Raw genomic sequence first — 24,649 nt, 5'->3', positions numbered from 1 at the left:
ATATATATATATATATATATATATATATATATATATATATATATAAATTAACGTTTTTAAGATTTAGTAAACTTTAAACAAACAAAACCTGAATAGTTTGCTTTGAAGGATCTGTAAGTTTTGCCTGCACTTTTTAAAATGGCAAATTAGTATGATGTGCAACATAGAGAATTATAAATGTTATTTGCAGTACAAAAATGTTTTTGTGATTTAATTTAAATTATTTTAAAAAGTGCAATGATTCTTATACATGTTCATTTTATTATTTAGACTTTTTTTGACATTCAGTGAGTAACAAACATATTATGGTCTTACACAACAACAGAATAAATGACAACAAGAATGAGCTGCTGGTTCTGAGAATACATTGTGTTTACTACTACTATTATTTTTATTATGTGTAGTAAACAGAAAGTTGTACAAGTTAGGTAAATGATGGTGAGCCATTTCAATTCAAATCAACAACAGATGGTTGCACAGAAAAACATATTTAAAAAAAATATATGCATCAAATTTTTATTAGTGGTGTTTTCAAACTATGATCACATTTTTTGAATAAAAAAAAATAATAATACACTTTAGTGCAACATTTAGGGACAAAAGTAGTATACAGAGTAAAATATCTTAACCAGAATTTTTTATTATTATTATTATTATTCATGAGATCACACATTAAAGTAAACATCTTAACTCTAACTTTTTAAAACCACATGTTCTTTGGTAAATGTTTTATTATTTGTTTTAGTTGTCTCTCCAAAAACAAAGAAGAAATAGAATTAGAGTATAAAATGTAATATATACATGCTAAATATATTATGTTTACGATAAATGCATTTCTACTTTTACATGAGACAAAATCAGCTTTAGTTGTTTTTTTTTACCTGAGAAAAAACAATAGCTATACCCGGACATAAAACATTTACAACCACTTTTTTATAATCAAGTTATGAAGTATATGTAAAATATAAACACCAAAAAACACACATCTATCATGCCAGTTTCATATTTAGTCAGCATTCAGTACATTGTTTAAAAATTCAGCCAGAAACTGAATTAGTATACATTACTAGTTTTATGGCATGCTTATTATAAAAAGTTAAATTCATTTGGTTTGTTGACATTAGTGGATGGGCTTTCTGAACTAAGTGGGAGATCAGAAGGCAAATTCAGTCCTTTCAACTCAAACGACATGTCGGAACCAAAGGTTGAAGGTGGAGCACATGACTCTTTGGTTGGTGGTGTCACCTAGAGGTAACGGTTGAGAAAACATGTAAGAAGACCGACAACAAAAGGCTCAGATTGCAACAAATCAATGATGAAGTCAAATGTTGTTAACACTTAAGAGATGTGTGTCCATGTTTGCAGGTGTACCTCACTCTGGGAGATGTTCACATTCATATTTACTGGATGAAAACCCTGTAGAGCAAAAAGAAAAGAATCAGTGTTTTCATAATAATATGCAAGTCCAAATGACAATAACGCCCTTCAATCACAGTTAATACATATATCATCTGCTTTGCATATTTATATTCACTTTATATTTTCTAATGCACCAGGAAGTGGGCTATAAGATGCTATCACACAATACAAATGGTCCCCCATCAGCAAAAAGTAAGTAGAGAAGCTTATCCACGATATAAAAAAGAAGTATTAATCAAGGGTTTTGTAAAAAGGAAAATGCAAGGAGAAAACAAGAAATGTGTTTCCACACTTCTAAAAGTGCAAAAAGAAAGAAGAAACAAGAAAAAGAAGAACAGAATAAAAGGAACTCAAAAGGAAGACGAAGTTAAGAGTTAGAAAATGGAGAAGAATAGGAGAGAAAAGGCAAAGGGAAGGAAAGAAAATGGTCATTTTATTTAATTGAGCCCACTCCATTTTGTTCAATCATTCAGTATTTTTGTTCTTTTTTTAGCATTCTTTAGCAAAACCTGATAAATCAAAGCAAGCATAGCAGACTTTCATTTGTTCCTTCTAAAAAGTAAAAGAAGTGCATTCATTAAATTCTGTTTTTACCTCAACTTCACTGAAAAGAGTTCTAAAATATGATCCCTCAAGTTCCTTAATATAACTTATTAAATGTAACTTGTTTTGAAACCAGCTGCTGTGATAATAGATTTTCTGTAGTCAAACTCTCTGCCTTTTAGCAATTTTTTAGTTATTTAGCCCCCTGATCTTTAATTTTTTGCTGAAAAGTTTTTTTCTCTCCATCGTCCCCCTGATAAAACACTGAATCTTTTCTGAAGGGGCATCCCACACTCAAACCTGTTGTTGTTATTCTACCTACCACAGGTCCAGAGGAAGCAGCTGCATCATGAGACATCCCAACATTCCCTACTGGCGGAGGGAAAGCTGCAGGATTGGGTGGAGCATAAAATCCTGGACCTGTAGTCTGCAATGAAAGCAACACATTTTAAAATATAAAACACAAATGAAATCACTCCATGCATTCAATTCAGACATAAAATTTACTTTTTTGTAAGGTTTTTCATATAATTTTGTTGGTTTTTATGGACCAGCAGTTACATTAAACACATGATTCTGAAGATTTAAAGGTCTGTTTCTGTTAAAGTTGCGTCACACTGCCACTATGTATGTTCATTAATTTTGGTCTTTGGAGATATACGTGATTCATACGCCGCTCATTCATCATTGTGCGCAGATGTACATTGAGGGTCAATAAAGAGCGAATAAACCACACAAAGATCAGATAAACCTGAGCTTAATGGAATGTCCTCACTTTGATACACATACAGATGTTAGTCGAGTTTATTAAAGACGTCTGTTTCAAGTAGAGTCTGGAGCTTTCAAGGAATATGCTGTGACACACCTGTTAAATATCTGGGTTTGTTTTACAGCAACAACATCTGCCCCTTGAACTCAATGAGTCAACAATAACTTGTTAAGCATGGAAACATTTATAGAGTCAAATGTGACGCCATTTTAATTCAACGAGCATCAAATGAATAATTGTTTTTTTTTAAAAAAACAAAGAAAAAAACGCTTTTTTGTTGGTTCGTAATACTCAATAATTTTACTAATAAGAGTTTAACCTTTATTTAGCATAAATCCCTTATAGGTGAAAAGTGTTTTCATTGCTAAATAAAATTTGTTATGGAGTAAAAAATGTGACAGAAATGGTATTTCAATTCTGAACCTGTGAATAACTATTAAATCAATACATCAGTTTGACAGTGATGTTAAACAGTGTTGCAAAAGTCCTTCCACCAAATAACTCTCTGATCCTGATGAGGCATGAAGTCTATGCCACATAACAACTATCAACACTTTCTTGACTAATGATACCTACAATGTACACACATTAATAACTAGCTTGTTTTTTTATCAATGTGGTATCTGAATGTTACTTCTGATAGGAAGTAACATTATTTTTGTACCTACCACAGGTCCAGAGTAGGCAACTGTAGGTTCATTAGAAACAACAGCGTTCACTGTCTGAGGAGGATACATTGCAGGATAAGGTGGTGGGAAATATCCTGGACCTGCAGGCTGATTTCCACCCTGAAACAAGGAAATTCAATCAAAAAATGTGCAAAACATTCCTGTAATACATTTTTCTTTTGTTGATGTTTTGCTTGATTGTCTAGAAGTTGTATTCATTTTGCTGTCATAACATTTTTTTATTCAGTTTCTCCAAACACTTGGATTTCATACAATAAAACAATTATTTAACTTCCTTTTTAGTGGATATTCTACATTACTAACATCTGTTGTGTTATCTATTATCTATAAACCTTCAAGACCTTCATAACTTTGTAATTATGAAATCATTTCACAAATAAATCATCAAAATACAATTAAATAGTTGTTATCAATTAGCATTAAAATGGAAAAAGTTCTTAAAACATGAAATCAAATGCTAGCAAGAAGGAAATATTTACATATTTAAAACGCTATCCTTATCTGTCAAGTAGAATTTACTAAATCTAAAGAAAAAACAGGAATTGTGAACATATAAACAGGTTTAAATGCTGTTTTAAATTGCATTGTCTTAAATCTAAAAATTATTTGACATTAAATTTATGTTTTAGGGTGTATTTTTAAAGTCTATTAAACATTAATTAGATTTGTTGAGCTGTTATAATGAATTCATTTATCATCATATTACAACTAATTGATCTTTAATTTATTAGGATAACACTATAAAACATGTATTTTGCTAGTGCTGTCATTAATTTCTCACAGACTTCCTCTCATGTTCCTCTTGCTCATTCTGAACCTAATGATAAAAACGTTTTATCTTGGGCCCACCTTGACTGCCCATTACACCTCTATAGGGGGTTGTTGTACCTTGTACCTCTTTTATGACACCTACCAAAGGCCCAGGGAAGGCGGTGGCAGGTTCATGAGAAACCACATCTTTGGTGGGCTGAGGAGGATAAGCTGCTGCTGAATATTCTGGACCTACAGGCTCATTTCCATCCTGAAATCAGCACAAATGTATTTTAAACAATCGCATCAAATCAAGTAGTGTTACTGTCTTTCTAAATGGATTACTTACATGGTAATATGTGTTAAGTCCTGCTGTCGTCTGGACAGGTTCAGCAGTCGTAGTGGAAGTATTTTTACAGCATCTTCTTTTGCGACATAAAAAGTAGAGAATTCCCGAAATGGCACAAACAACAGCAACAACAGTGTATGTCACCGAATGGTGAGATTCTGTAAGGACAGATTTTGGGAGAAGACAGTTTATTTAGTTGAAAATTATTGATTTTTGTAAGTTTATAACAAAAAGAGACTCACCAACGATAGTCAAATGCGAGGTCAAAGCCAGGTTTCCGGCAACATCTCTGAACTCAAAGATCCCAGAGTCTGTCTTTTGTATGCGATTAATTTTAAACCCAAACTCCAAAAGTTGAATTCTTTGAAGAAGAGGGTTGTTGCTCCTGATCAAAACTCCCCTTCTTATCACGGTTACATTTTCTCCTTCATCGTCTCGATAGAACTTCACAGTCCATGCTCCAAAAAACTTTGGGTATGCAATAAACACGGATGCTTTCAATTCGCTTTCATAAAAACTGGTATTACCTTTAAAAAAAAGAACATTTTAGTTTAATTATCTTGTGAACTTTAAAATCATTCATTAAGGCTCCCATCATCACCTTCTACAGAGAGTCGGAGTCTTGTCACCAAAGTTCTGTCTTTTTTCATGAAGTTGTAGAAGCCATTGTCTGCCTGAGTGAGAAGGGGCAACCTAACATCCTGTTTTCTCACTTGTACTTTTCCTCCAAAAGAGTATGTGCCATTCCACAGAATCAATGTCTCCTGTAGTTGGTGAAACCGAGTGAACTCCAGGATCTCAAAATCTTGAGGAAGCTTGTACTCCAAATCCTCCCCATAAATCTTTGAGATTTCTGTGGTACAGTCTGAAGTAACACATTAGGAAAAAGCATTTAAAAGCATGAATAGATTCTCTCTTTTCCACTAAATGTAATGAATTCAGAAGGATAAAATGACATTTTCTAATATGTGAATGAATATGTACTAAAGATATATTTCAAAGTAAATAAAATGGAAAAAAACAAACATAAAAAGATTGGTAAAGAGAGTGAAAAAAAAACATTTTTTTTAATGGAAACATGGCAAAAAATTCCAAAGAAAATTTATATTCTTTGCCAATTAGGTTAATATATACAATCAGGTTAATTATGTGATTTTAAATAAGCAAATATCTTGATGGAAAAAAATCAAAGTGTGTAGCAAGATTCTGACCCAAAATCTTCACGATGAACACATCTATGAACTTTCCATCAGCACCAGAAATCGCAAAAGACCCATCATCTGTTTCAGTCAACTTTGTCAGTACAACTGAGTCTGGTTTAATTATGAGCCGTGGATCCTTAGCCTGAGAGGATGTAAAAACAAACAGTTTTTCAGTGGTTATAGATCCCCACCCAACAAATGAAATATGCTGCAGTTTGGTCATTATTTGCAAAAACCCAAAAGTAATCAGTCCCTCCAAGAATTTCCTGCACTTATCTTGTTTTTTTGAAACAGCAACTGTCCCCACCAATCAGGTGTAAAGGCTCTAACACATGCATCAGTCTAACCAGTCAAATTTTAGCCCTACATTGCGATTATTCCTGTTTTGTTCCTAGAAAAGTCACAGCTAAAGATCACCCTCAGGAATTTGAAAAAAAAAATGTGGAGGTTTAACGTTGTGTTGGAACATAAACAAAAGCTGTCAATTAACGAGGAATTTTTCAACCATGAAGGAAAGATTGAGAAGGTCTGAAGGGCGTGTCCAAAGTCTGGTGGTATGTGTTTGAATTTACTGTATGTGTGAGTTTAAAAGGTTCAGGTTCTTTAGGTGAAATATGGGCTAATTTAATGTAAACACACATAAAAGGACACATTTTTAAGTCATACTGAGTTAGCTAATATAAGATCTAATGATCTGTTAGTAACAAAATTCAAATAAAAGTAATAGATTTACATTTTAATAAATTATGTATAAAAATGATTTAATTAGCTGGAATAAAGGCAAGTATCTCTATTTTAAATTATGTCCATTTTAAACGTCTTGCACATTGGAGAAAAATAAAAGTTAACATTAAATATCAGAAATGACAAAATAATTAAAATAATCAAGTTTTTTTTACAAATAAGTTTTCATATATACTTTTTAAAATACGTTTTGTTTCCTTTTTATTCTTATCATTAACTTTGAGCCTCCTGTAGATGTTTTATTGTAAATATTGATGCGAGATGTCATATTTTATCTGTTTTTAACTTATTGCACTGTCGTCCTGTTCTTGTTTTGTCGATGCTAACTCAGGTTGTCGTTGTAAATTCGAAATTGTTCTCAATCAACCAACCTGGATCAGTAAAGGTCCAACAACAATAAAAGAAAAATAATTAAAGCTAAGTGACCAAAAGTTACATTTATTTAAAACCTAAACTGAAAGAAGTGTTTTTTACTTAAAATAAATGAACATTATTAAAGTGATTTAAGCTGAAGAAAAACTCACTAAACCTTCATATAATATTTGTTTTATATTTAACTTTAAAAATTCTGTTTATGTTTGTTGATTTTTTTATTTACTTCTACTTAACATTAATGTTTAACTATTCAACTTTTACACTTGTCCATGCACTAACATAAAAAAGCTTGCTTTATTTATTTATTATTTAAAAAAATAATCCCTAATTATCATTGCTGTGCATTTCTTGTGGGGTTACATCCAATTCACTTCAATGATCTGGAACACATACTTGAAAGTATCCCAACTCCTATAGCAATTTAGAAAATGTTTTGCAACTTTAAGCTTTTTGGGCTTCAACAATCCTAAAAATTATACAGGAAGGACTGAATAATTAGATGCTTTTACATTGCTCTTATACAAATGTGCTAAAATGAAGTTGTAAAACCAAAAAAATGATACTGTTTTCCAATTTTCCTTTATGAAAATGTACACATAACACCAGACATTTACACTGTTAAAGTCAAATGAAGGAGATTAGAGGTTGTTTTAAGTAAGAGCAGGCTGCAACCTGTGTAAAGCTGACAGATGTTCTCCATCATTCATCACTACCCACCTCCATATTATCCATCAGTAATTTCTTTTGTCTGCCATTTGTTGGAGTAAAATACAGCGGGCCATTATAGAGACTGGGTGCACACCGATGTGGTAGCATTGCACTTGAGCCAACGCACAATTCCTTGCGATCAATACCTTCGGAAGAACCTTCAACAAAAGAAAAGTTTAAAAATAAGCGAGCCACCGGACTCAAAAGATCACAATACATATTTGAGATATAAAACAGAGATAAAACAGGAGGGGCTTTCTTCATGAACATGCTTTTCTCCAATTGTAAAAGTGATTTATTTATTTATTTTTAGGGTCAAAAAAGCATAAATAGACAGGATGTGACACTTCGACAGCAGACCACTTCAGCTTTTAGCTTTTGTCCCCATTAACCGCCCCTCCCGCTTTGTTGCAGTACATTAACAGGACACAAAGGAGTCTTCCTAGAAAATGCACCTTGCAAACCGGCTCTTCTTGATGTTCAACTATAGCTGTTTTTGACCACATTGAGTTGCAAACTCTTGAAAAACCTGGTTCAATTAAGGTTTTGATACTTTAAATTTCTGACTCCTATATATATAAATATAGTAATCTAATTACGAATCCTTGTATTTATGTATGAATACTTACCAAAGACAACACAGAAAACTGTCAGGAATATGAACATCATGGCCTGTAGGGAGGGGAAAAAGAAGGGAGGAGTCAAAACATCATTTAAATTTCTAGAAATCCTGTTATCTGATGGTTTAATGCGGAAATACACTCGCCTAACTATTACCTGTATTATTCTCGTTTTTAACCTCGATAAAGTCATCGCCTCAACATTATGCTTAAAGGTTAAAAGTTATTTATGTTAGAAGACCAAGTACAAACAAACCGGCTCATATCACTCCGCCAAGGTGCCGTTTTTGCATCTTTTTTTTTAACACAAATGTTTAAGTGAACATTGTGTGAGGAAAAATGTAGAAGTTAGTTTTGTTTTACGTGGTACTGAAAAAAGCAAAGCCTTGTAACAAACTACTAAAAGGGTATCACATTACAGTGGGAAATGTAATTAAGATTTGACGGAATTTTTCTTTTATCTCTCTTTAGTTTATTTCCCAGGAAGAAGAACAAAAACTAGTGTAAACGCAACCGTTTAGTATCACATTATTAAAAGCAGAAAAGAAAACTTAGTACTTACGGACAAATATTAATAACAATCCCTTCGTTTGTCTATAGAGGAAACACACTGATCTCTGTCGGCACGAGAGTGTACATCCGCTTGACTGAATGTGGGCGGGGCTCCAACCAAAGGGTGGGATTAAGACCCGCCCCCTTCTGCATTCAGAATGGAGGACGCTCAAAACGATTTACCTACACTTTAAAGCGCTATGTTTGAGTTTATATTAAGCGTGATTGAGAAAATAGTTTATCTACATCATTATAAATCAATGGATCGGAAGTTATGCTCTTTAAAATATTTTCTTCCGTGCTTTATTACAAAAGTATGCAGTCATTTCTATTGGAATTGCAGCTCTGAATTGTCCAAACCAATGACAGATTATTTTTAATGAAGGTGCAGTTATGTTAATACACTTATTCTTAACTTAGGCTCAATTTAAAACAATTTAAAACCAGATAGCCTGTTGGAAGCCCTTTGAAAGTTTAAATACAACAGTTTCTTTTTTCATTGAAAAAAATAAATCTTTAGAAAATGACATAGACACAATTCCCTTCATTTGATTATATGATTTGATTGGTTGATTTTGAGCATTAAAGAATACTATAATGAATAAAAAGTGACAAAACATACGTTTTTCAAACTTTTTTCAGATATAAAATATTGAACTGTTGATTTGAATGTTAAGGCAATTAAACAAAGATCTAAGAAAATGATGCTATCTTCTTGAAACTGTAACTACAATATATATACAATAAATTAAATGTTTTGCATGGGACACATGCAAACATGAATCCTCTGAGAACACAATGAATTTAATTTATCAACTGCTTTCATTTTTGTTTTTGCTTTTCTTTTCTTTTCTTTTTTTTTGGGCTAATGTGATTTACTATAATTGAAAAATGAAAAAAAGTCAAATTAACCATAAAACTCCCTAAGAAAAGTTTACTTGAGTTCTTTGGGGTTAAGAGAAAAAAATAAGAGAAATTGTGATAGCAAACTTGGTTTTTCAAGCCAAATTTGTATTTACACAATATTTTATTGCTATCATTTATTTCTTTAATGTTTTATTTTATTTTTTGTCATATCGTTGTTTTGTTTTCTACCCAAACTTGTGTATTTCTGTAAAGTTATAGGATTGACCTTTTATTGTTAAAGGTGCCATAGAAAAAAAAGCTTTAACAAAAATCTTTGATAGAATCAGAATAATTTTTACTGCCATTGTTGTTGAGTGTGATCTACATTTATAGGTGATGCTAGAGATAGGGTGAAAACAGAATAGAATAGAATAGAATAGAATAGAATAGAATAGAATAGAATAGAATAGAATAGAATAGAATAGAATAGAATAGAATAGAATAGGAACCATTGATAATAATAATAGAACCATTGATAATAATAAAAAAAAAACAACATTACCTTTGAGTTCTATTTTATCAGAGATAACAAAATATGCATTTTAAAATGATTTTACTTTTTAGGGTAAATTTAAATAATCTCAATTATGATCTTTTCTTCTCATTCTTATAATATCAGTTCAATTGCAGCTGCATCCTCCAGACTGGATGTCCAGCTCTTTGCGTATCCGTTTGCGCTCTGTGTGCTCCTCCTGGCGCAAAACTCAGCGTCACGTGACATTATCTCCGTAGAAACTGCCCAGAATACAACCACTACATGCAGGAGCAGGCGTGTGCGGTGGGGGCTAGGCTTTACTGCTCATGCGCGCTCTGCAGAGGACGTTGTTATCCTGTAATCCTCACAAAACAGACGCACGTCTCCAGTCTCGGACTTTTATATTGCGACTCCGCCTGCAGGTGAGCTCCGTCCGTCACACCGCGTGCGGATTCATCTGTCACAGGTACCTGATTGATGTGTCCGTGCGGACGCTATAGGAAGACGATCCGTGAGTGCACTCACATCATCATAGGACACTGTGACAGCTGATGCTTCGTGTTCATGTGTGCACGGATGTTTTATGGAATAAAGTGGATTTAAATCAGCAGAGACGCCATTAACCGCCGCTGCAGCCCCCCTCCCCTCCTGCAGCTTGTTGATTGATGGTCGGATGTGATGTGAGGTTCGGGTGGTTTCGGGCAGGAGGCTCGGGATGAATGACAATGAACAGATGCTGTGTTTTACAGGAAAAGATGCCCCTTCTCCAATGCTTACTCCTACTTTTTACACTTCATGTTGCTGAAGGTGAGATTTTTTACATCAAATTTTTTATTACTGTCTTTCTATAAGTCTTTGTTTGTTGTTCGGATAAAAAAATGTCAAATTAAAAACAAAAATTCTAGGTATAAGCAATTTGTGGCTCAATAAATACATAAAAATAAAGATAAAAAGTTATTATTTCAAATTAATAGGGGTTTAAATTCTTTTTGAAGACCCACTGCAGTGAAAATTGTGTTTTTAACATGTTTTTGTGGCATTTTTCTTATTATGTAGGACATGTATGAAGAAAATTGAATTGAATCTGAGTATTTCTTTATTGAAATTGTTGTAAATGAGTAGCAGATGCTAAAATGCCTTTGGATAAATAAGTGGGGCTTACAAATTCTACGGCAAGCCGTAAGCTCCTTTTTTCGATCCATTCTAATGCACCCACTTGCAGACAAATAGATCCATGTCCGTCTTTGTTTTCCTCATCCAAGCTGACATCATTCTTAGATATTAGACAAGCTGTTTGTTCCTACTACTACAATGTGATTATAATTATGTCTCTAACTCTGTACCTACAGGTTGGGATTTACTTGGTGAGTCTGAATCATTCCATAAGGATAATTTTCTCACATTTGCAGGGGCCGCTCACCTTTTCTTTTTGCTCTAACAGGTGAGAGGGAAAAAGTCCTGACGGTTTGCGTCGGGAAAGAGTTTCGTCTGCCGGTGGACTCCACATCCAGAATTGTGACGTTCACTCCGGATAATAATGGACCAAGACAAATCCTGCTGGAAAAGACCACTGTGAGTCTGTAAATACTCAGAAGAGTAAAAATTAATAAGATCACTAAAGTAATGAAGTAAAAACGGTCATTTGGGTGTTCTGTTTTGCCATATCATGCGCTGCTGCAATGATTATAATTTCTTTATTTCCTTCTAACAGTTGTATTTTTTTATATTAATTATTTATATACTTCTAAACTCTTATTATCTAATTTTGGTGTCTATTTACATCCCCCTGCAGAGACTTCCGGGAAACTTTTATGGTACTGTATTTTGGAATTGTAGATTCGGACAGCCCTATAAAATGGTGAATGCACGATAGAGCACTATTTAGTGAAGGAATTCAGACACAACTGAAGAGTCTGGTTTTCCTGCCTTCATTGTCAGGTTGTACGCTTTGTCACTTTTTTTGTTCTCTGAGGTTTTTGTCACCAACTCCCACACTACCAGTCCCTGACACTTCCAGATCTTGAAATTTCTTCAATTTATTTTCAAAAAAAGGAGTAAATGAGGTTGTATGAGCACAAAAAGATAGTTACTGTAGGTGTTTGGTCCATTCTTCCATTTAGATCTTCTCAAGAGTTGTGGTGTTTTGGGACTGTAGCTGGGCGACATAATCTTTCAACTCCCTCCCATCTGTTGGATTGAGGTCCAGAGGCTGGCTAGGTCACTCCAGAACCTTGAAATGCTCATACGTAGCCACTCCTTCGTTGTCATGGTGATGTGTTTGGGATCATTGTCATCCTCAATGGTTTCACTGTTGAAGGAGGTTTTTGCCCCAAATTTCACCATAAATGTTAAAATTTTCACCTTTACTCAGTACAATTCAGCTGCCCTGTTCTGTTTGTAGATAAGCAGCCTCACACCATGATGCTTCCACCCCCGTATTTCTTGGTGGGTATGGTGTTCTTGGAATGTAACTTAGCATTGCTCCTCCTCCAATGTGGGTCCATTCCAGTGGCGTTAAAGTCTACAATTTTGTCTCTGGTGTCTTAAGACAGCTCTTTGGTCTTAGTCACAGTGCAGAAGTGACAGTCTGACTGTTAAAAGACGTGTGTCTTTATACAGATAATCAGTTCAAACTTGAAGAATCAGTGACTGACAAACACTTTATCGCCCCACTGTAAATAGCATGACATTTTTTTTTTACTAAAAAAAACTGGCTGAAGAATGTTTTGATTATGTCCCCATTCACAGGTGAAGGATCCCCGGTTTGAGTGGACCAGAGATAAAACATTAGTCCTGAAAGAAGTGACTCACAGCGATCAGGGACTTTATGCAAACAAACTATCTATTGGCTTCACCTATGAAACAGTTCATCTGATTGTTTCAGGTAAAATCACTTCTTTGTTTTGTGAAATTAGTCTTTTTGTTTTCATTGAAGCTCCTGAATGTTGTATGTATTTAGTAGGTAAATAACCAAATGAGTAATTACTTAATTAACTACATAGAAGTCAACATAGAGTAAAGAGTCAACATTTTTATGTCTCTTCTATTTCAGAATGTGTGAAGCCCTACCGCAAAAACTATGGGGAGAGTTTTGAGCACAGCCTCCCAGAAAATGGTTCTGTGCTGGAGTTTTCTCCTTGGGGTGCTCTGCCCGAAGCTGAACCAGTTGTGCTGTGGAACCGGACAAATCTGGAAACTGGTGAGACGGGCCGGGGGCGGCTGCTAAGAGGGGGGAAAGCCTGGGTGGCGGAGAGGGTCACACAAGCAGACCAAGGCAACTACACTGTGAGGGACGACAATGGGAAGGTTGTGTCTCGCAGCACCCTGTCCGTGCGCGGTGAGCAGACGTATGTTTTCTACGGAACCCTGGACATTGCATTAAAAAAGCAAAATGTTCCCTCAAATCAAAATTTGTGACCACAAATAGGCATTATGTGTCTACAAATGTTTATGTTGTAATTACAAATAAGCATTTTATTAGCATTTTGGGGAGGAAATTAGCATTGCATGGCACAAATTAGAAGTTTGTTTGTGGAAATTATTATTAGAAGTATGAATTGATGATACTAAATATTAATTTTCAAATAACGTGTGTGCACATAATTCTAATTATACCACAAAATTCTAATAAAATGCAATTTTGTGGCCAAAAATGCTAATTTATGTGAGAGGGATGTAGCTTCAGACAATACAGCCCCTGACATTGTTGGTCAGAAGTACAAATTTTATATTTTTTCTAACTCAAATTGTAACCTTAACCAAAAAGTTTTCAGAATAAAAAAATAAATAAATCTTAAAGCTGAGGGGAAAAAAACAATACATTTTAGAGCTGACTGTTAAAATAAAGATATATTTGAGAGGACTTCAGATTCTGGTCAAGAACTAGCAGTTCTGAATGCTGATGTCTGCGGGCAGGTCCTCTTTGATTTGTGTGACAAAATGCTTATAGAATCTAAACTTTAGGCCTCAAAATTAATTTTACTACAAAAAAAACTAATATGTGCACACAAAAGGCTAATAACATGCTAATCTGTGTGTACAAAATAGTAAATAGTGTGAACAAAATGCTCATTTGTGTTCACAAAATACTATTTTATGCCCACAAATTATTAATTTGATTTTTTTTTCTTGTCCGGGGTTCTGTAGTTTCTGAAGTTTCTAATGAACAATTAATTCACAGCCTTTCTGTGCTTTCACACTTTCAAACCTTCTCCTGTATTTGTTTGGAATCTGCAGGGCACTCCTTCAACATTACACGCTTCACCAAAGAGTCTTTGAGCCTGCCGTTGTTTTTGCCTGTCCACCATGCCCATCTCATTTTCACTCCTGGACACCTTCCTGATGAATCCTCCATGGGTCCCTTCGACCCCAAACCCCCTCGTGGCCCCGTGCAGCTGCTTCGAGACGGCCACATAAATGACCACGACCTGCGCTACAGAGGGCTGATCTCTCTGAACCGAAACGGCTCCGTCAACGAAGTCGTCATTACAAGACTCACGCCGAGGCACGACGGGCTGTATGAAGTCAGAGACAAGAGCGGCAACCTTGTGTCTGCCACTTACCTGCACATAATCGGTAAGCTAAAAAGTGTGATAGCATTTATTTGAACTGCTTTTTATTCTTTGTATTGCATTTATTTTTTTAACCAGAGCGAAGGGGCGGGACCTGGCGAGCGCTCTTGAAGTCCATCACCGTCCCCTCTGGCATGTTTGTGTCGCTGGCTGGCTTCATTTTGTTCATGAAGCGCTACCCAAACTGCAGCCTGTCACAGATCATCACTGGCATCAGGACGAACCAAACCCCACCAGCCAACCCTCCAAGAGTTAACATCCAGGTGAGGAGAACCAGGTGGCAGAAACACAAACTTTTAATGCAAAAGTTAGAGGATTTCTATTCTTTACTGAGACTGAATTTAACTTTTGATTAATGAGATATTCCCTTTTCTGTCAGTACATCATTTTACACCGATCATGGTCACACCACTGTGAGCAGAAATGTGCAATATGTCTCTTAGAGCAAAAAATTCCCCTTTTCAATGAGCAGCAAGGAAGGAACATTTTTTCATCAAGAATTTAAACACTTAGAAGATCAAAAATATTTGTGCAACTTCTATCTGTAGTGGTAAAAGTTTTTTTTTTTTTTAAAGTGTAGATTGTAACTGCGTGATTGAACCAAAAACAGTTATCATGAGAAGGGAAAATGTCAAGAGTCTTCTCGAGTGGAACAGTGTCCTGAATTATTGTTTGTTACTGCAGGACTACAGTCACACCCATCCACACCCTGCAGCTTATTACAGTTACCCTGAGCATCCTGAAACACCAAGAAAGTGGAGTCCAAGAGCGAGCCCTGCTCACACTGTAAGGATGATAAACTGAACAAAAGAAGCACAAACTGCTGAACAGAGCGTGTTTTGAACATGCGGGTTTTTTACTTTTATTTCTAGGATTACACTCCTGTCATGATAGGGGAACCAAGTTCTGAAAACCAGCAGGTACAGCAACGGACAGCTGAGGTCTCGCCCAGACATGATAGAAGCACTGAGGTAAAACTCTGTTAGCACTTGTTTTTTGTTTTTTATTTTGGCTCAATTGCAAATAATTAAAATAAATCAAAACTATCCATGTGTCCATCCATCCCCCTGCATCACCTCTAGCAGAGCACTATGAATGAGAATGAGGAGAAGATTTCCTTTCCTGTGGCTGGAGCGACAGACTGCCTCCACTCCTCTGAGGACTGCGCTCAGTACCAGATCAAGAAGGATGGAGATGAAAAACGGTGGAGCTCAGAGTTCTTTTCCACATTGCCGTTGGACACAGACACCTCTGAATCCTGCAGCGTTTACACGTCAGAGAAACTGGACTTTTTATAAAATAGGTGCTAAAAGGAGAAAAAATAAGGACATTAAAGCATGAACAAATGACAGTGAAGGACTCTGGGGTCTTTTAGGATCCTTTCCATCATAGAAAAGAAGGACTTTACCCAATGCAATTTGTAGTTGAAAATACTTTGGTTTGTGGTAAATGCATTCTTTTGACGCATGAATTGAACATTAACCTTTTTTGTCTCATTATGCAGTGGTGGATTGTATTCTTTAAATCTCTTGCTGTTACCTACCTCCAGACCCTCAGGGCCACTGTTATCTGCACTGTGTTTACTGTTTGTAAGTGTTGTATGTTTTCTAGAGCCACATAGAGTATTGACACTAAACAGACACATTTCACAATTTTACATTAACTTAAACTGTCATCCACGGTGTTAATCTATTTATAACGGAAACAATAATGATTGAATTAATTATTAACCTATCTGTAACAGTGTAGTAATTGTTACAGGTGTTGTTTGTTTTAACTCAATTAAGCTGTGAAGTTTTTTGTGAAGTGTGCTTCTCCATTTGGCCTGTTAACCTTTGAACTTCATGAACAAAATATTAAATATTTCTATAACAAAATTTTAAAATAAAAATGTGATAAACAATAAAAACGGTTTTATCTAATCACGTGTTATCTTTTAATTTTACAGGTTTCATGTAAAAGTTTGTAATCGAATGCAAATTAATCTTTTAGCACCAGGGGGCAGTGTGGAGACAGCGTTCCAATTCCGCATTGGGGGACATTTATCGTAGAAGAAGAAAGCGAGTCATTTTACTGAGGCTATGAAAGGGCATAGCATTAGTTTCAATTCATAGTCATTGTCGGTGCACACTAGCAAAAACACAAGGTTGGAGCCAGCATATATTACGTTCCAGGGGAGACTATTTACACAGCGTTGGGAAGATGTCTCTGGTTTGTGCAAGTAAGCTAAGTAAAATCCATTGATATGTGTGTTAGCGAGGCGCCACGCAAATGCTACTAGCTAACGTAGCAGTTAGCCGCCACCAGTGCCGCCTTTTACCTGAAAACTGCTTCCGTTCATTTTATTGTTTTTATTTTGTTTAAATAATGTATTGTTACGGAATATTATTTCAAGTGAAAATGATTTTTTTTTATTTCAGTCTGCAACGAGGTTCCAGAGCACCCGTGCATCTCTCCGGTGTCTAACCATGTGTTCGAGCGCAGACTGATAGAGAAGTACATCGCTGAGAATGGGACGGACCCGATGAACGGGCAGCCTCTGTCCGAGGAGCAGCTTGTGGATATCAAAGGTAAACGATATGCTGCCATCAGCCTAATGCGCAGGTTTGATACCTATAGCATTACGAAAACAATTATTGATTTGTTTTTGTTCTTTTATCTTGCTTATGTCGCTGAGAACAGGACAGACCCATATAGTCATTTATTGTTATATTTCTGTTTATTATGTTCATTTGATCAGTTTGAAATGAATAACCAAACAAGCAAAAATTACTTCATTAAAACATTCTATTAAATATTTAGGAATTATGTCAAGCATGCACACAATTTATTTTAAAATAACATTTCATAGAACATGTTGCAGCTAAAAATGCTTTCCAAAAATCACATTAATTAACAAAATTTACATAAAAATAAAAGGAAATTAGGCTAAGAAATTCTAAAACCATAACCAAAGAAATACCATCTCATAAATATAAAGTAAGTGCCAGAAGTGTGAAGAGTTTACTAAAAACATCAGTAAAAATAGTGTAATAAAAGTAATATACAAATAAAAAGAAAATATTTTATCATAAAATAGAATAGGTAATAATAATAAAAAATACTCAAAGCTGATTGTAAGAATAACTGTAATACACTGACATGTCTAACCAAAAATATCACCGTGGTACGTTTATAACACTGTTAAAAGGGATTTCTTAAAGAAAATCTAATATCTATCTGCTTTTTTGTTTTGTAGTGACTCATCCTATTCGACCAAAGGCTCCATCTGCTACCAGCATTCCTGCTATTTTAAAATCTCTTCAAGATGAGTGGGTAAGTAGCATCAGGACATAAGATGCTTTCAATTTTTTTCCATTAAAATATTAAGAAGTCATTTTTGAATTGTGACAGAATCAGATCATATCCCATCAGTGGAATTAGCATTTTGTCAGGAAAAATGTGTTATGGTCAAACATAATGTCAAAACCTGCAAGATTCCTTTTAGAATCAGTTTTTCAAAACTGGATTTTGACCCAGTTTTCTTCTGTGAATTAGGATGCTGTGATGCTTCATAGTTTCACCCTGAGGCAGCAGCTGCAGACTACTCGCCAAGAACTCTCTCATGCCCTTTACCAACACGATGCCGCCTGCAGAGTCATTGCCCGCCTCAACAAAGAGGTCACTGCTGCAAGAGAAGGTCGGTGAACACAAGTTTCCATCAAATGATATCTTACAGAGTGTTATGTATTGTATATAAATGCATATAAATCAGGTTTGTCTAATTTGTTTGTTTTTTGTTTCCAGCTCTGGCTACACTTAAACCCCAAGCTGGACTTGTGGCCCCTCAAGCGGTCCCTGCCTCTCAGCAACCTGCTGCAGTAAACTTTGATATTTTATTTCTTTTTTTTTCCTTTTTAGAAAAAAAACTTACCATTCACTGTCATAATTCTTGAGTCTAATAACTGTAAGTATTGTTGTGTTTCAGGGTGCTGGTGGAGAACCCATGGAGATCAGCGAACAGGTGGGAATGACCCCAGAGATCATTCAGAAGGTACAGGCTCTTTTCTCATCTTTTAGAAACCATTCAACTTTGTAAAAGTTTGTTTTAGGAAATATTATTGTCCTTTTGCCCCTAAATTTTTGTTTCTGTTTTGTTTGCAGCTCCAAGACAAGGCGACCATCCTCACCACAGAGAGAAAGAAGGTGCAGTAACAACTACAACCCAGCAGTGTTTAGTCTTTATCTGGTTTGGTAGCGTAGGACTCACTCTTTTGCTCTCATTGTTTTTTCTACAGAGAGGAAAGACTGTCCCAGAGGATTTGGTCAGAGCTGAAGATCTCAGCAAGTACCGCCAAGTGGCTTCCCATGCTGTAAGAAGAGATGCTGCAGAATCCAGAGGATGCAGCTTTTTATTGGGATCATTTCATTTATACGGTTTTACTTTGATGTTTCCTGTAGGGTCTGCATAGTGCCAGTGTGCCTGGTATTCTGTCTCTGGATGTGTGTCCTGCTGACACCAACAAAGTGCTCACAGGTGAAGTTTAACTTTTTTTAATCCAAAACATATTGTGTTATTTATATTTAAAAAAGACAGTCTAAGGTGCTTTTGCGTTTATATAGTGGCTTTCTTTTCCATGGCTGAAACTTTTTTTAGCACAGAACCCAGGAGAGTTTCATTCGAGAGCAGAAAGTTGCAAGTGGAGCTAATTTAAGTAGACTAGGCCACTGGGTTAGGAGACCAATATATCTATTGCTACACTGGATTACAGACTACCATCACATAAAAAAATGACAACAACAAATACTAGTTGAAGAGACTTAACACTATTCATACGGAGTACTGCAGAGTTATTTAAAAAAAGAAAAAAGTACTTTATAAATAATAGCAGTTAGAAAATGTGAGCATTTTGTAAACATTTGCATATCTCACTCACTTTGGTGTTTCTTTCATCAATATGAACAGCTGTAGTAATATTTATTTAGTATATTTCAGTGATATCAGTTTAATAATTAGGTCATATTGATCATAGGAATCTAATATTCCAGTTTTATTTACCTCAACAGATGAATAATGTAATGGTGTTGTCATAATTCTGTTTAAAAGGTTAATTTGCCTTTAACTCTGTTCATTTAGGTGGAGCTGATAAGAACGTTGTTGTATTTGACAAGAGTGAAGAGCAGATTGTGGCGACACTTAAGGGTCACACCAAGAAAGTTACCTCTGTCATTTACCACCCATCTCAGGTAAGTTTCCTCTACTTAACTCTGTGAGCTAAAAAACACCCTTTATCTAAATGTGATGAATTTTTCTCATCCTGCCTAGTCTGTGGTCTTCTCTGCCTCTCCTGACACCACGATCCGCGTGTGGTCCGTCACCGGAGGGAACTGCGTGCAGGTGGTGCGAGCCCACGAGGCAGGTGTGACAGGTCTGTCTCTGCACGCCACTGGAGATTATCTGCTCAGCTCCTCTGAGGATCAGGTGGGTACACAGCCTCGATTCAGACCTTTAAATGACAAAAGAAGTGTGTTACTCTGCGTAATAGCATTATGCTTTCTTTTTCAGTACTGGGCATTTTCTGATATCCAGACTGGGAAAGTCCTCACCAAAGTTACTGATGAGAGTGCTGGCTGTGGTGAGCACGTTCAGAGTCCAGCCAACATCAGACAGCTGCTAGGTCTCATCCTCCACTGTTTGCTAATGTTTCCCTTTGGGTTTCACAGCTCTCACTTGTGCTCAATTCCACCCTGACGGTCTGATCTTTGGAACTGGTACCGCCGATTCTCAGATCAAGATTTGGGATCTGAAGGAGCGAACAAATGTGGCCAACTTCCCCGGCCACTCTGGACCTGTGACCTCCATCGCCTTCTCCGAGAACGGGTACTATCTGGCTACAGGTGAGGCAAAACCGAAATCTTCCTCTACATAGCACGTATGTACATTTTGATGAGTACACTATCAAGATGAATGGATAGTAGAAATGTTCTCAGTGTGACAGTGCTCTATAACCTGATTGTGTCTGTGAAAATTTTCTTTTTTAATATGTAGGTGCTCAAGATAGCTCTCTGAAACTTTGGGATCTGAGGAAGTTGAAGAACTTTAAGACCATCACCCTGGACAACAACTATGAGGTACGACAAGGTTTCTCTCACACAAAAATAACACCACAGTAAAAGAAAGTAGATTTCTTTTTTATTCTAAAAATTAGGACTTTGTGTTTACATGCACACCAATATTTACAAAGGGCCCATTTTAATCTAGAACTTTTACACTTGTCAACAATTTCTAAAAAGAACTGTCTTTTATGTCAGTGTCAGGATCAAATCAAACTTTATAAAGCTTGCTAATGCATTAGGTAATTAAAATGATTAAAAAAAATCATAAAAACAACAAACAAAGCAAATCATCACATTTTCGAAAAACATAATGTATGAATTAAAGCACAATACCTTTCAATCCCAAACATAGTGAAATATTAAATGACCCATACACAATTACAGAACTCTAAATGGACATCTTGATGCTGCGATGAGAAAATTAAAATATATTCTCTTTTTTAATTTATTATTTTTGGAGGCTAATGAGCTGCATCTTTTTCTGATTTGTGTTTCAGGTGAAGTCCCTTGTGTTCGATCAGAGCGGTACCTACCTGGCCGTTGCAGGGAGTGACATTCGTGTCTACATCTGCAAACAGTGGTCTGAAGTGCTCAACTTTACAGGTAAGTGGCAAAGAAGCTGTTTTTTTTATTTTTAATCAAAATGTGTAGCTTTTTTTGTTCTTGAAATAACTTTTCCTTGAGAAAGTATCAATGTATTCATTTGATTTCATTAACAGACCACACTGGACTGGTGACTGGGGTGGCCTTTGGAGAGCATGCAAAGTTCCTGACATCTGCAGGAATGGACAGAAGTCTCAGATTTTACAGTTTGTAGAGGATTTAAGTTCCCAGCTGAGGTGGATGATGGAGTGATCTGCGTGTCTGAGCTGATTCTGTCCTGGAAATAGTCATTTTTAGAAATAACGGGGGGTCACTGCTAACTTTTTTTTTTATTGTGTTAGTTCACATGTTTGGAAGCGATATAAGAAACGATCTTCCATTTATACCACAGCAGCATAATGAGAACATTCTTATTAGCTTTGTTGGTTTAAAAAAACATTTTGCTGGAACAAAAGCTTAAGATATTCCTGTTGTGAGTGCCAGCAGTTTTATTTGATTACACACTTATTGTTTTTTTTTTTAATTAACTTGTCAGAAGAGGGTTTTTTTATAGCTTATTGTACAACTTTACATTATAATCAGTTAAAAATGAATAATGATAACCTACTTAACTTTTATGCACAGCTTCAGTGAGGTAACAAAAAATCATCCTAATTAGATGGAAGACTTGTTGGGTTTTTTGTTGTTGTTGCCATTCAATGTTTCATTCACTCATTTTGTTGAATTTAAACCTTTTTTCCTGTACTTCTCATTAAACACCGTTGTACCTGTTGCACCTCTGCCTTTGATAAAATAAAATATTTTTTTCAAATGAATTTATTTGTGTTTGTGTTTAACACAATTTCACATTTTCATAAAAAAATATTTGGGTAAACTTCTTTTTTGCAGTATTTTAGTTTGAAAAATGTTCAGACTTATAATCTTCCTGACAGAAGTCAGGGTAAGGGCAGTAGTGAAAATCAAGTGGCCAAAAGTATATACATTTTTATGTAATGTGAGTAAAGAAAATGCACTAAAACTGCAAACATGGACTATTAAGTGAAACTAAAGACTTAAAGAATTGACAACACCGCAAGGCTCATAAATCGAAGCTACACTTTATTGTTTTGAATATTCCTAAAATTAAGTTTCGTTTTCTTCTAAGTTTAGGTAATACTTTCATTAAGTATTAATCTTTGTGTTATCAGCAAGCTGTAATACATGAAGTACTTTGATGAAGGTACTTGTAGCTCCACAGCAGTTTCTGTTATTGTGCGTCTCAAAATTTAGCTTTTTAATATTTACTATTTTTACATTTTGTATTACGAATGTGCGTAAATATATATTTAAAAAAATACGACAATTTTTAGTTATTAACAAAGTAAAAGACCCGCAAAACAAAAACGCAAAGTACTCTTCAGTAACCAGCTAGCATAGCCTGTTAGCTCCGCCCCTCCCTCAAGTGGGCTGAAGGAGAAACGTCACGTGCGCACACAGTAACGTGACCCCCTCGATCGGGGAAGTGCTTCTACAGCACAACACAACTTATCACAGCCACGGTTTGTCCCTGAAGGTTCATACCGGTTTCCCTGTCCGAACCGGGCCGGACAGCCAGAAAGAGGTCACAGAAGACCTCAGGAGGAATTCAGGAGACGAGCGGGTGAGAAGTTTGTCAGCCGGTTGTGATTTCTTGCTAATTTTGCGCGCGCGGAACTGCTTTTTTTCTTTCTTTTTTTTGTTGTCTTTTTGTCATGACAAATCAGTTGTTTGTTCTACCCCCCTCCCGTTTTCCCGTTAATTGTTATATAGTTTTTTATTTTTATTTTATTTTATTAAATATTTCGTATCATTTTGACAGAGAGTCCCACTAATAACGAAATGTTTTCCAAAGAAAATGTTGACATATGACTTTTTGTTTTTAGGTCACGTGAACGAGTTTTTTTTCCTCCAGATGCTAATTTAAATTGTCTCCTTTTCTTCCTGGTTTCACTTTATGTTGGTTCGTTTAAATCACCCATTTTATTTGACCTTTTTCCTTATTAACTTTATTATTAATATTAACTAAGTCAGTTTACTATGCTAGCTAATTTCTACCTAAAATCTTAAAAACGAGTTAAAACTAAATAGATTTTGTTCCTCCACCCCATCAAATGTAGTTAAAAGCTAAGGGGTGCTAAGGGATATAAAAGCTAACTTTTACATCTTTCAAATTGTATGGGGGGTGGTAAGACAATAAAATGATATGCCTGTGTAAGAATGGAAACCCCACCTGATCATTAGTCATCAGATGGATTCTTCCTCTTCTCTCTAACTGCTTCAAAATCAGAAGTTCCTGATTTACCTTTTAATGAGTGTGACTCTTCTCTGCTGCTTTTTTGACTGTTTCTCAAAGAAAGCATAGTTTGTTTGTTTTTTTACTCCACATTACTGCAATCTGGCTTTTTGATCAAGTTTGAAAGAAAAGTATTGATTTTTATTTTTTACTATTTTTAGGACTCAGAAGGAAAGCTATGGGTTCCATGTTTCGTAGTGAAGAGGTGTGCCTGGTGCAACTCTTCCTCCAGTCCGGATCGGCCTACAACTGCGTCAGTGAGCTGGGAGAGCTTGGTCTGGTGGAGTTCAGAGATGTAAAGACCTTTAAATCATTGCTTTTTCTCCCCCTTGCTCTTCATCTTATGGCACAAAGATCAGGGAGTAGAATGGAATTTGTCCTAGGACCTTTGAGTAATAGATTGGTTTTAAGTCTGTTTACAGGAGTTTTAGTTCATGCTGCAGAGCTTTTATCAATTTCTTAATGTTTGACGAGCTGAGAAGGCGTTTACATTTGTTTGCACAATAAACCATGTGATGCCGAAAAGCTTAATCAAATTGCTGCTTTTTTTCTTTTAACAAAACGCAAAATCCTTAGCTTCTCTCTTTCCTCCTGATGTTTCAGTTAAATCCCAACGTGAATGCTTTCCAGAGGAAGTTTGTGGGTGAGGTCAGACGATGTGAGGAACTTGAGAAGACGTTTAGTAAGTCTTGACTCATTCTTTCTGTTTTTTCCCCCCTTTTTTTTAGAAAAATGAATTGTTCCAATCTATCCTTTTTGTACTCTTTCTGACATTCTTTGTCTGGCATCCAGCCTTCCTGGAGCAGGAGATCAGTCGCTCCTTGTCTCCGCCCCTTCAGGGTCCTCTTCCTCTTCCCTGCCCGATGCCCTCTGCCCCGCAACCACGTGAGCTCATCACCATAGAGGAGGAGAGTGAGAGGTTGGCCAGGGAGCTCAAGGAGGTGAGAATGAGCTGTGATGATGAATC

General features: G+C 35.8%; 4 protein-coding genes and 1 long non-coding RNA gene across 9 annotated transcripts in view; 3 read left to right on the top strand and 2 right to left on the bottom strand.

The window, feature by feature from the left end:
* Window positions 1-939: 939 nt before the first annotated feature.
* Window positions 940-8,875, bottom strand: LOC118597852. 2 transcript variants are annotated; one of them, XM_024283413.2, is made up of 12 exons: window positions 8,731-8,874; window positions 8,178-8,220; window positions 7,558-7,706; window positions 5,731-5,863; window positions 5,121-5,384; window positions 4,762-5,046; window positions 4,520-4,677; window positions 4,334-4,441; window positions 3,400-3,519; window positions 2,285-2,389; window positions 1,372-1,416; window positions 940-1,245 (listed from the first exon to the last, which is right to left on the bottom strand). In XM_024283413.2, exons 2-12 carry the CDS (start codon window positions 8,215-8,217, stop codon window positions 1,087-1,089), a joined length of 1,566 nt encoding a protein of 521 aa, XP_024139181.1. In that variant the 5' UTR covers window positions 8,218-8,220; window positions 8,731-8,874; the 3' UTR covers window positions 940-1,086. The 2 variants fall into 2 exon arrangements, with proteins under 2 accessions (XP_024139181.1, XP_036069938.1); XM_036214045.1 differs by lacking the exon at window positions 2,285-2,389 and having other exon boundaries at window positions 8,731-8,875.
* A 1,490-nt stretch (window positions 8,876-10,365) lies between these two features.
* On the top strand, window positions 10,366-16,576 carry LOC112153003. Of its 3 annotated transcripts, none has more exons than XM_024282867.2 (11): window positions 10,366-10,523; window positions 10,851-10,908; window positions 11,451-11,465; window positions 11,543-11,673; window positions 12,850-12,985; window positions 13,154-13,438; window positions 14,338-14,676; window positions 14,751-14,935; window positions 15,357-15,458; window positions 15,545-15,643; window positions 15,758-16,576. In XM_024282867.2, the coding sequence occupies exons 1-11, from the start codon at window positions 10,428-10,430 to the stop codon at window positions 15,968-15,970; spliced, it is 1,659 nt and encodes a 552-aa protein (XP_024138635.1). In that variant the 5' UTR covers window positions 10,366-10,427; the 3' UTR covers window positions 15,971-16,576. The 3 variants fall into 3 exon arrangements, with proteins under 3 accessions (XP_024138635.1, XP_024138634.1, XP_024138636.1); XM_024282866.2 differs by having other exon boundaries at window positions 15,755-16,576; XM_024282868.2 differs by having other exon boundaries at window positions 10,392-10,567; window positions 15,755-16,576.
* Window positions 16,577-16,703: 127 nt separating this feature from the next.
* Window positions 16,704-22,186, top strand: prpf19 (pre-mRNA processing factor 19). The gene is made up of 16 exons (XM_024283391.2): window positions 16,704-16,893; window positions 17,093-17,242; window positions 17,911-17,987; window positions 18,210-18,351; window positions 18,459-18,532; window positions 18,640-18,705; window positions 18,816-18,857; window positions 18,950-19,024; window positions 19,113-19,188; window positions 19,789-19,898; window positions 19,978-20,133; window positions 20,218-20,287; window positions 20,376-20,549; window positions 20,701-20,783; window positions 21,266-21,371; window positions 21,488-22,186. The coding sequence occupies exons 1-16, from the start codon at window positions 16,875-16,877 to the stop codon at window positions 21,583-21,585; spliced, it is 1,518 nt and encodes a 505-aa protein (XP_024139159.1). The 5' UTR covers window positions 16,704-16,874; the 3' UTR covers window positions 21,586-22,186.
* LOC112153300 lies at window positions 19,919-23,568 on the bottom strand. The gene is made up of 2 exons (XR_002920481.2): window positions 22,932-23,568; window positions 19,919-20,158 (listed from the first exon to the last, which is right to left on the bottom strand). It is a non-coding gene; the product is annotated as an uncharacterized LOC112153300 (long non-coding RNA).
* Window positions 22,879-24,649, top strand: part of tcirg1b (T cell immune regulator 1, ATPase H+ transporting V0 subunit a3b) — a 7,193-nt gene continuing 5,422 nt past the window's right edge. For both annotated transcript variants that reach the window (XM_024283390.2, XM_024283389.2), the window contains exons 1-4: window positions 22,879-23,010; window positions 23,844-23,977; window positions 24,286-24,364; window positions 24,475-24,623. In XM_024283390.2, the coding sequence (XP_024139158.1) occupies window positions 23,861-23,977; window positions 24,286-24,364; window positions 24,475-24,623 (345 nt within the window). In that variant the 5' untranslated portion in view covers window positions 22,879-23,010; window positions 23,844-23,860. The remainder of the gene's footprint in view (window positions 23,011-23,843; window positions 23,978-24,285; window positions 24,365-24,474; window positions 24,624-24,649) is intronic.

This window comes from Oryzias melastigma, linkage group LG10 (genome assembly GCF_002922805.2).
Source record: "Oryzias melastigma strain HK-1 linkage group LG10, ASM292280v2, whole genome shotgun sequence".
Taxonomy (NCBI): domain Eukaryota; kingdom Metazoa; phylum Chordata; class Actinopteri; order Beloniformes; family Adrianichthyidae; genus Oryzias; species Oryzias melastigma.
Note: the sequence above shows the minus strand (reverse complement) of the source record. Positions and strands in the feature narration are given on the sequence as shown.